At 41.5% G+C, this 11,510-nt stretch overlaps 1 protein-coding gene across 1 annotated transcript; it reads left to right on the plus strand.

The window, feature by feature from the left end:
• The first annotated feature begins 1,602 nt into the window (after positions 1-1,602).
• On the plus strand, positions 1,603-9,899 carry PARP9 (poly(ADP-ribose) polymerase family member 9). Its single transcript, XM_081188474.1, has 10 exons — positions 1,603-1,769; positions 3,162-3,198; positions 3,852-4,669; positions 5,104-5,334; positions 5,426-5,644; positions 6,378-6,453; positions 6,898-7,254; positions 7,930-8,075; positions 8,407-8,584; positions 9,338-9,899. Exons 1-10 carry the CDS (start codon positions 1,746-1,748, stop codon positions 9,688-9,690), a joined length of 2,439 nt encoding a protein of 812 aa, XP_081044600.1. The 5' UTR covers positions 1,603-1,745; the 3' UTR covers positions 9,691-9,899.
• The last annotated feature ends 1,611 nt before the right edge of the window (positions 9,900-11,510 follow it).

The following is an 11,510-nucleotide window of genomic DNA, read 5'->3' on the forward strand; positions in this document are numbered from 1 at the left end:
GAGCTTACAAGTAGATATGTATAGGGTTGCACTAGCATACCCTCCAACATTTCTCCGATGAAAATAGGGACGTCCCATTCCATCATGATAATTTTACTACTTATACCCCCCACATCTGACTGGGTTGCCGCAGCCACTCTGGGCAGCTTCCAATTTGTATAAAAACATAATAAAACGTTAAACATTTTAAAAAACTTCTCTATACAGAATTGCCTTCAGACAGATCAGGGGTCAGAAAACTCCAACATTTCTCCAATTAAAATAGGGACATCCTAAGGAAAAGTGGGACATTCCAGGATCAAATCAGAAACCGGGACGGCTTCTCTAAATCAAGGACGTCCCTGGGAAATAGGGACACTTGGAGGGTGTGCACTATAACTCCTTCCACTTAAATCTAGAGTCGTACAGTGGTGGTAAAAGGGGGTGGGTGGGAATGCAAAATAATATAATCTAAGAATTTTAACGTTGGGTGGGACTCCAGGGATCACCTAGTGCAACCCCCTTGCAATGTAGGAATATGCAGCTGCGTACGGATCGAACCCGCAACTTTGGCATTATCAGCAGCACATTCTATCTGGCAGGCCATCCTTTTTGCATTCTAACTGGTGACCATGAAAGGGTGTTAAAAATGTAAGGTATTTTTATTTGCCCTGATCCTTGCGGTTTGGGATAGGAATCTTAGGCCAACCATATTTCCGTAGTGGGGTAGTTCCTTTTTATTTCTATTCAACACCTTCCAAATTAGTGTGGATTAAATTTTAGCCAGGCAGCCCAGTCCTAAACATGTTTAAAGGTAAAGGGACTCCTGACCATTAGGTCCAGTCGTGACCGACTCTGGGGTTGCGGCGCTCATCTTGCTTTACTGGCCTAGGGAACCGGCGTACAGCTTCCAGGTCATGGGGCCAGCATGACTATGACGCTTCTGGCGAACCAGAGCAGCGCACGGAAACACCTAAACATGTTTACTAAGGTGTAAATCCCTTGTGACATGAAGTAACATACTGAGAGCTGGTTTCTTGGAGATGACAAATACGTATTATTTGGAGACTTTGGGCAAGTTAGTTGGGAGCCCAGAGGACAGGACTATTGAATACTGCTAAGAGTTTGGGCTAGGGGAAAGTAGGCTGTGTGCAGAGACCCTTCTAACCCCTGAATCCTAATACAGTCAAATCTTGGTTCCCAAACGGCTCAATTTTGGAATGTTTGGCTCCCAAAACCCCAGAAGGAAAGTTTTTTAATGTTTTTCGGAAGCTGAATGTCTGACGCAGCTTCCGCTTGAGTGCAGGAAGCTCTTGCAACCAACTGGAAGCTGCGCCTTGGTTGTCAAACATTTCGGAAGCCGAATGGACTTCTGGAACGGATTACATTCGACAACTGAGGTTTGACTGTGAGTGTAAGCATTTTTTTAAAAATCAGGGTTGGGGAGCCTGTGGCCTTCTAGATGTTCTGAGACTCCAGTTCCCATCAGCCCCAGCCAACATGGCGGATGGCTTGGAGTGAGGAGAGCTGTGGGCCGCAGGATCCCCACCCCTTCTTTAAAGGACAAGAAGATTGTGATCTGGGAAGCAACTTGACAATGGGGTTGAAGTTCCAGCAGGGGTCTCCATGGCAACCAGACCAGAGGATTCCAAGGCAGGCCAGTGTGGCAAAAGCAGCTCCTTGCTGCTTACCCTAGCCTAGGCCAATGGAAAATGGAGGAGCAAAGCAGCAACATCTAAGAGGGGACAAAAAAGAGGAAATTCAAGATGGGGAACATGATGAAATTGTTGGTAAGTCAACACAAAAGCAAAAAAGACTGAAACACAGGTTCTGAGTCGTTGAAGTGCGTTGAGTGGAAATGACCAGGCTGGGGGGAGGGAAGCAGGACATATATTTTTATTATTATTGAACATGAAAGAAACAAGTTGCTCTGAAGCCTACCTCAGGTTCAGAATATAAACATGACACATGAACAAAACCCCACATGTCCAGTAATCCCTTCAGCACCTAATTCCACTTTGGAATGAAATGAGAAGCTGGAGGATTGATCTTTACTGGCATATAGTGCATACAGTCACTGCAATCCCAGTCTAACTTAATCTGGGAGTAAGACCTATTGAATACAATAGGATTTATTTCTGAGTAGACAGGGTTAGTCATCCAGCCAGCTGGAGTGACTAGTATGATCCCCGAGGTATGGTCTGAAGGCAAACCACATATGGACCCCCTCAGCCTTGGCATTCTGCTGGCTCTTGAAGACGACACACCTGTTTAGCCAAGCATTCCCCTGAATTTGAACTTATTCATATAGTTGTTTAAATTGCTCTTCTAATTGTTATACTGTTTAATGGGCTGCTTTCTTCTACATTTTAATTATGGATGCTTTTAATACAGTTTATTAATTTATTGTGTTGTGAATGTGAGCTGACAGCTTTGTTTTTCCTTTTCTGTGCTTTCTCTTTAATAAATTTGGAACAATAATAATTAAAAATGGATTCCCATAATGCTTTAATGGAACTGATTTATAGTGTATTTTAATTACGTATGGGTTTTATAATTGGTTTTATACTTTTAAACTAGCTTAGAAGCCTTTCTGGCATGTAAGCAGCATATTAAAAAAAATATGTTGAAGCCAAGCAGCTCTGGGTTTAGTCCATGGGTAGACAACCTAAGGCCCGGGGGCCGGATCCGGCCCAATCGCCTTCTCAATCTAGGTGAATCAGTGTGTTCTCAATCCAGGCGAATCAATGGTCCGGGAATCAGCGTGTTTTTACATGAGTAGAATGTGTCCTTTTCTTTAAAATGCATCTCTGGGCTATTTGTAGGGCATAGGAATTTGTTCCTTTTTTTTCTTTCCAAAATATAGTCTGGCCCCCCACAAGGTCTGAGGGACAGTGGACCGACCCCCTGCTGAAAAAGTTTGCTGACTCCTTTTAGTCAGTGCCTGGATGGGGTACCACACATGTATGCTGCCTTGGCTTCCATGATGAAAGAACTGCAGGGTATAAATGTAAGAACATACAGTAATTAAAAGCATTAGCAATATAATACTGTTTTTATTTAATTATTTTCACAGAAGGTGAAGTAAAGCTTTATGAATGAGGATTACAGTCCACAAACATTAACTTCTGGGACATTTGCCGAAATAATTTTGATTTCGTTTTTTGTTTTTGTTTTTACAGACTTCCAGTTCTGAGACTCCACAAAATGACAATGCAGGTAGATAGTTCACTTGCTACCTTTCATTGCAGATCAAGTATAGGTAGTGGGGAATCCTCCAGAGGTTGTGGGCTCCATGTTAACTACCCCTGGGGTAGTGATTATAAATAGGTTTCTGCTTTTCAGAAGTTGCAGAGGAAAGCCTACAGGAGACAGGGATCGAGTTTCTCTCCAGATTCCTATACTGCAGGGTTTCTTGTACTTTGATCCACCTTCTTTATCTGTCCTTCTATTCATGTGGAACATGCATATTCTGCATATTGGGTGTGTGGGTGTGTGTGGATTATAGTCAATATCCCCTTCTCGGCAGCTTCCCCAATTACTGTAAAACCGGCATAGCAACAAGTCACATTTTGTGATGTGATGGTGGAAAATAATTGCTCTAGGCGTTATACTCTCTCAACAACTTTTCTATAGGGGCTGTTAGATACGTAGCATTATTTAAAGAGATCAACATTTCTATGGGTCGGTTAGGTTGAGAGGGCATTTTGCAGTTATAATATACTGGCAAGCAATTTTATTTTCCTGAGCCATTTTGGTGTGGGGGTGAACAGAGAAATCTAAAACATGCAGGTAGAAAGGTTTTATGTAACCCCCCCCCCCCACTGCAACCATAAAACCACAAAATATGTACTTTGTTTTGTTCCCCCTAGAGATCAGAATGCCAATAGATGAGGAAATGTTATCAATTCCAATCAGCAACAATGTTTATGCAATTCTTAAGAGGAGAGAGAACTACCTGTGTAGTCTGCTCGAAAAGAAGTTTGGCTGCATAACTGTCCTAAAGAGCATCAGGAATCCCACTGAAGTGTATAGGAAAAGCCTGAAGGAAGGAATTGAAGTTTCTGTCTGGGTAGATGATCTCACAAGGCACGAGGCCGATGCTTTGGTGAATGCAGCCAACGAATACCTGCATCACTTTGGAGGCCTTGCATTTGCCCTCCTGAAAGCTGGAGGGCCAGAAATTGAAGAGCACTGCAAGCATTTCATTGAAAAGAACGGACCGCTCAGCGCTGGCCAGATTGCAGTCACTAGTGGAGGAAGACTCCATTGCAAGCAAGTCATCCATGCAGTGGGCCCAAGATGGTCAGAGGAGCAGAGGGAGGAATGTTGCCTCAAGCTTGAAGCAGCCATCATCAATATTCTGAAATATGTCAATGCTCCAGAAAACAATATCAAGTCTGTGGCCATTCCTGCCCTCAGCTCTGGAATCTTCAACTTCCCGCAGGATTTGTGTGCTCAAGTCATTGTACGGACTATAAAGAATTTTATTCAGTTAGCTCCGTTATTTGGTTACTTGCAAGAAATCCACCTTGTGAACATTGATGAGACCACAGCTGAAGTCATGAAAAGGGCGTGCGAAGAGTTGCTAGGCACCAACAATGTCGTGCCTCTGGCGGGAGCAGCAGACTCCATCACAGTCAATGATCTCTGTCTCCAGATAAAAAAAGGGAACATAGAAGCGCAGCAAGTAGGTTACCGTGTTCTTACAGGTGATATGGAGAGGGTGAATATTCATTACTTTCCCCATTAATTGGGTTTTTCAACGCTCACAGGTACCAGAGGAGCAGTACTGTGTGAAAACTCATTACAGAACATCAGTGATAAAAACAGAATAAAAAAACATACTGACAGACAGCCTAATAATAAAATAGTCATCATAATAACAGTCCCCTCCCCCACACTTTCACATGCCATAGATTATTTAATAGCCATAAGCCTGGGTAAAGAGGAATGTTCTTGCCTGGCACCTAAAAACATGTAGTGATGGTGCCAGGCAAGCCTCTCTGGGGAGAGCATTCCACATTCGGGGAGCTACCACATTCCCCAGAGAACCATGCATGTAGAAATCATGCATAGATTCAAAATGAAATCGTTTCTGATTCTTACATCATTCTCTTCCAGGCTGCCATTATTATTAGCTCTGTGACTGTGCAAGATGATCTCTCTCAAGGAACCATCTCAAGAGCAATCCTCGAAAAGGCAGGTCCAGCTATGCAGGAGCAATTTCTCTCTGAGTTACAGAGACTTCCAGCAGATAACCTTAAACTCATATTCACAAAAGGGTGCAATATTGACTGCGAGTTTGTGCTCCATGTGGTATGGCCATCTTACAGTGAATGCAATGCACAGGAGGTGATGGCTTTTTTCCTATTAGCTTTTCATTTCGCTGAATGTTGGGGGGGGGGGTCACCATTATACCGTAACTACTTTCCTCCTCCAACAGGCACTAAAAGCTGCAGTTTCTAAAAGTCTTCTCAAGGCTCAAGAGCAGCAGTCCTCATCAGTTTGTTTTCCTCTCCTTGGGATTGAAGATTTACACATGCCAAAGGATGAAGTAGTGGAGATTATGGTGGAGGAAATAATACACTTTGCGGAGGAATATCCTGGGAAGAAGCCTGATGTATTCATTGTGGTTCCTCCAGATGACAGTGATGTTTATGAGGTGAGGTTCTGAATGCTCATGGCAAGTAGCTAAAGACTGGCCATCTAATACAGTGGCCATCTAATACATACGCTTCAGGTTACAGACTCTGCTAACCCAGAAATAGTACCTCAGGTTAAGAACTTTGCTTCAGGATGAGAACAGAAATTGTGCTCCGGTGGCGCGGTGGCAGCGGGAGGCCCCATTAGCTAAAGTGGTACCTCAGGTTAAGAACAGTTTCAGGTTAAGAACGGACCTCCAGAACGAATTAAGTTCTTAACCCGAGGTACCACTGTAAATGCATCTGTCTAAAACATTTTTCTATAGTTCTATCACTGGTTTCCACATAATGGTGCCCTTCAAATATTTTGGAATGCAGCACAACTGTGGTCAGCTCCAGCCAGGATGGCAAAGGTCAAAGATGATGAGAGCTATTGTCCAACAACATACAGATGGTGCTAGATTGGAGAAGCCTGGGTTATCACTTGAGATAAGCACAATGCTCAGTTTAATATAGGAACTCTCACTACTGCCCATTATACTCATTGTGGGATTTTACTGCCCCAGGTCTAATCTTGAATGTGGATATGAAGTAAATGGTGATGGGTTTAGCTTTCTGCAATGGAAAATGACCATTGTTATTAGATGCTGAAGATTCGTAGTGCTTTGTACACTCCATCCTAAACTGGCACAATAATGCTTAGAACCGAGCCCAAAAAAGCAGCAATTCTATGTGTTTTCTCTCTTTTTAAAGGCTTTCTTCACCAAGCTTATGTCAGTCAAAAACAAACTGGAAGAAAAGATGGACTGCAGCAATATGGATAGCATGGGTAATAAATAAATGGGATGGTTAAAACTGGTTGAGATTTTCTGTGTATATATAAAAAATATTTTAATGTTTGACTACAAATAGAACATGTCAGGAATATTAGAAAACTAAGTTTTGTGTAGGTTTTAATGAGGGACTTGAAAGATGAGTGGAGTTGAAGAAGAGGCGGGGAGAATTTGTAGTTGGTAATAAATAATTCTAGCAAGGGTTCAATTTAGAGTTTAGTAGTGGAACACTTTTGTGTCCACAAGTCCACAAAGTCCACTTTTGGTTTTCTTGTAATTTCAACCAAATAGCCCTGTCAAGCAACAGAAAAATAAATCCCCCCCCCATCATCTATCTGTGTGAGCCCTTCAAATATTTGGCTATCATATCACCTCTTAATTGTCCCTTCTTCATGAGTCATTCACCAACCATTGCAACACCTACCAATAATATTTTTCAGAGGTACAGACTGACATGCAAGCCGATGGAGGTTGTGAAAAAAACGGACCATTTGTGGAACTTATTGGACGCAGCCAGGAAATGCTGGAGGCAGCAGGACTGTGGCTCCAAAACATCATACAAGTTGAGGAAACTCACCGGATCGTTATACAAAATTATAACCTTCTCAACCTTGGCAGTGGTCAGCCCGTTGAGCTGTCTCATCTGCAGCAGCACTTTGGCATAACCATAGTGGAGAGTTTGACCGGGGAGGGTGCAGCCCTCGAGATCGAAGGTTCCCCCCGAGCCGTGATTGATGCAACATTCGCTATCGAATTCATGCTGCAGACTACAGCTAAGCAAGAAATTAAGGCAGACGGTATGTGGGGCTGTATGCACAATGCTGTTATGAAAAATATGTGAACACTTGCTAAGAAAGCATCTGGTGAAGAATTTTGCTTATTGATATCCTTCACCTTATACTAAGGGCAGGCTTCTAGCCTGTACAAAGAACAGTTTGAAACCATACAGGCAGTAGCCCTATTCAGTTGCTCTCCCCACCAGGCCATTTCCATTGTGCAGGTGGGTGCAAACCCTTCGTATACATCACTGTCACTATTCCATTGAAGGCTGAACATTTTTATTTTTATTATTTATTAAATTTGTATACTTTCCACAACACGTTTTGAAAGAGCATCGGATGTCAATCAGCCAAAGTATTTTATTATTATTAAATTTGGTGAAGAATTTGGCTTTGCATTGGAAAGTTTTTTCGACTCAAGTAGGCTCCCGGATGTGATTTAGAACCCTGAGAAATCACGGTAAGAGGTTACAGGATTGCAGCCTCAACGGATTTCAGTTGTCACTGTCAAAGGAAATATTACCACACTGTGAAGAAGGGGCCTTTATTAAACAATGAACTCATTGTGCTTACTGTTTTTCCATTTTAATAAGCAAATAGAAGACCAGGCATTACCCGTCTCCAGTAAGCTTACAGTTAATTTTCCAATCTGAAAGTTGCACTACTATTCAGTATTTTATTTCCTGCATCTAGGACCTTTGAGAAACTCTCCTCATCAAGAAGGCCACAAAGAAATGGCGAGTAAATACTGTTACCAAGTCACTCCGATAGAGTCATATCTTCAAGAATTCAAGGACAAAGAAAAACAACTTGAAAAAGCTGGCCTCCGGGTTCTGAAGGTAAAGAGATGACCAATGGCAAAGTAATTCTGAAAGAATATTGTGATGTTTTACAAATATCCAAAACCAACAGGAATATAGGAGGGTAAAATCCAAGTCAAACTGATTATTAAAAACTGATAGGTTTTTACCAATATGCGGGTATACTCCTAAATCAAATTCAGACCACATTATTTCATGTAGAGAATAAACTGGAACCGTTTGGTCTTTTTTCATCCTGGAATTTCTATTTTAAAAACAAATTAAAAATGTACTTAGCATTGGAACAGTATGTAATTTTTAGTGTTGCTGGTATTGAGCTGGGCACAACTTACTTTCATTTTCATTGCAGATAGAGAAAATATGCAATCCTCTTTTAGAATCTACCTTCCAAAGGATTAAAATAAAAATTGAAGGAAAAAATGCTGGAATGCCAGTATGCCATAGGCTATACCATCGTGTCCCAGCTCAGTACTGTAGTCTGGTGTGCAAAACAGGATTTCAGAAAACCTACCCCTCCTCCTTACAAGGTAAAGCATGCATATACCCATGAAAAGCAAAAAAAAAACAACCCCAGAAAATCAGTAGATTATCTTCAAACAATTTGACTGCCATGTTGATGCATTCATCACAGGTGTTCAAGTACATTAATTCAAAGCTTTAAAAGCTAGCTAAATAAAATATAAAATCAAGTGGTACCTATCTGGTTCTTAGAATTATCGCTATTGGCCTCACAGCAAGATTTAGCTTTTCCTATGTAAACCCTAAACTGATCTAGAGTTAGACTGCAGTGTCCATTGCTGCCACCAGGGCTGGTGTAGCTAGTGGGCAGTGTGAATCTGTGGCCTCTGGTGGCAAAAGGCTCTGAGGTGGTGCCCAGGTGGGTGCTCTGCCTGCCCCACTGCCTCCACCAGGGCAGATTTCACACGAGATCCCACAAGATCTTGTAGTGCATGCAAAATCTCATCTGAAATCAGTGCCACTGCTCCACCAATAGCGATGGAGCAGCACTTCCCATCTTGTCTCAAGCAGCAAAATCAGATGTGCTGCTCCCGATTGCCACCATGATTGCAATGTTTGCAATTGTTAAAATAATTATAATACCAGCAGTTTCCCAGCATGTCCTTAAGGCTTGTTCAGTTATTACTGGGTCCTCTTATTTCTATTCAGGGAGGGAGTGGGAGCAGACCAAGTCATATTCAGAAGCAATTAGTCTTGCATACTGCTACCATAATGAAAACATGTCTCTGTTTAAACAGTCTGTGTTTTGCATTGTTTTCCAGACCAGAAATATGGAGCTGGCATCTACTTTAACAAGAACCCCAGGAACCTTGTAACAGATACCAGGGAAAAATGTGAAATGGACCACTTGATCTGTGTGTTTGAGGCTGAAGTTGTAACAGGCTCATATACGAGGGGCAATCGAAGCTATGTTGCACCACCATTAATTAGTGCAAGTAGCATGAAACTCTATGACAGTGTTGTTGACGATATTCACAACCCTGAAATCTTCGTCATTTTCAATAGGGAGCAAGCTCTCCCGCTGTATTTGTTGACTTGTTCCCTGCTTTGGAATCCAGTGCAGAAGACCCAGTTGGAACCATCAGCTGAGAATCTATGTGGCCTTAAAGTTTAACAAATGATAGGTACTAGGTTCTATGAGTTAGGTTTAATTTATGTACATGGCAGTTCTCCGATGCAGTGAAAAATCTTGCCTCGTTACAATCTTGAAGAATCGTTATTGCTTAATAAGTAATCTCAGCATGGGAAGCTATAATTTGATTTAAAAGAGAACTGCTGCATTCACAACACAAGTTCTTATATTAAAATGCCAACTTCAAACCATCTGCAAATATTTGGTTTTTTTCTGTACAAGAATATAATAGCAAGTGCTTCATGCAGTTCAGGATCAGCTTTTGTCTAAGTGCTAGAGATGCTGCTTTTAGAAATTTAAAATTCCAGAAAATTCCAGGTAACTTTGTATTTCTGGAATGTCTTTGATGGTTTATTGAATTAAGTGCTATTAAATCAGTTGGTTTAGAATCCACAATAAATACCATGTTTCTATCAGCTGTACCACTAAATGTCAGTGTAACATTCAGCTCCTTCTCTATGCCATTGCATACATGCTTTGGATATGGGGTGAAGACTACCTGCAACTACATTGGAACATATGACCTAAATTCTTAGGATTAAAGGGGGGCAAATATTATAAATGAGCTTTTAATAGGTTATGATCCTTAAACATTACCTTTGTTGCATTAGCTAAAGGAGGCAATAACTGGTGTGTGGCAGATACTAAAAATAGTAAGATTCCTTTGAAATAATACCATCTTTTGAGGTTTTATAGTTTCCATCTTTTAGTAGATTCTTGAACATCTGGCAATAGTATTTTTGAATAGTGGACATCTTTATAAATGTGTCCCCCCCAAAAAAAAAATCTGTTAAGGGTGAGTACTCCCAGAAAAAAACACTGCTGGTAGGTCTCTTGACTTATTTGACAGATCCAACAAAGTTTGTAATCCCAGTTAACAACAACCAATAAAAGGCTCCCCGCTTAGCAACAACTAAGTGTCTTCCCCCAAAAATTGGCAGCTGAAAACAAAGAAAGCTTTAAAGCAAGCCAGTTGTATGTGAGAGAGGATGTGTAGGTGTATGCAGGCACTAGAAACAAATTCCTGAGCAAGCAAAAGCTGCACCTCACTCATGGGGGTTGACTTCCAAAAAAATATTCATAAGATTGTGCTACAAGTGTATGGTGTACCATGTCCAGCCACTATTTTGGAAGTGGTAGACTTTGGAGCACAAGTGAGATTTCATTTTTCTCAAGCCTGAAGTTTGCTTGCCCCCCTTTTAAAGATTTCAGTAGTTCAATACTATGTAATATGCACAGTCACCTGAAACTTCCCGTCTGCTACAGAAAATCTCCAGCATATTTGTTCTTGCATCTATTTTTTGAATTTCCTAAAGGTAAACACTGGATTTTGAAAATGCACAACATGACTCACCCTCCCTTGTGTAGTTGCATGCATGGGAGCAGATCATTCAGCTCAATGGACTACTTTTCCTTGCTGCAAGTGCCCCACTATAACCTGCTATATAGGAGTGGTGTTTGTGCCTCCAATATGTAGATGCAGCCACATCACTCACTACTCACTAGGCCCGTGTGCTCAGGCTGGAAGTACATGGGGTACCAGTAAAGGGAAGGACTGGCTGGATCTACACATGGGAGAGACACATGGGGCTCCCAGAGCAGGTCATAGCTGGGCACTTGTGCTCAGCAGAAAGCTGCAGGAAAAAGGCAACCCATGCAGACATGGTTCAAGTATTATTGATAAGCAAAGTTGTAAAAAGGCTTACTGAAAGAAAACACTTCATAAGTTATACATTCCAGTTTTCTAAGGATGCAACACACTTATTTTAAAGAGGATATAAAAAGAATATGACATTCTAACA

This window comes from Podarcis bocagei (genome assembly GCF_964188305.1).
Source record: "Podarcis bocagei genome assembly, chromosome: 1".
In the NCBI taxonomy this organism is placed as follows: domain Eukaryota; kingdom Metazoa; phylum Chordata; class Lepidosauria; order Squamata; family Lacertidae; genus Podarcis; species Podarcis bocagei.

Coding starts and splice junctions, on each gene's coding strand:
- PARP9 (XM_081188474.1), top strand. CDS start 1,746: ATGGGGAACATGATGAAATTGTTG. Junction 3,199..3,851: donor TCCACAAAATGACAATGCAG/GTAGATAGTTCA, acceptor TGTTCCCCCTAG/AGATCAGAATGCCAATAGAT. Junction 4,670..5,103: donor GGAACATAGAAGCGCAGCAA/GTAGGTTACCGT, acceptor ATTCTCTTCCAG/GCTGCCATTATTATTAGCTC.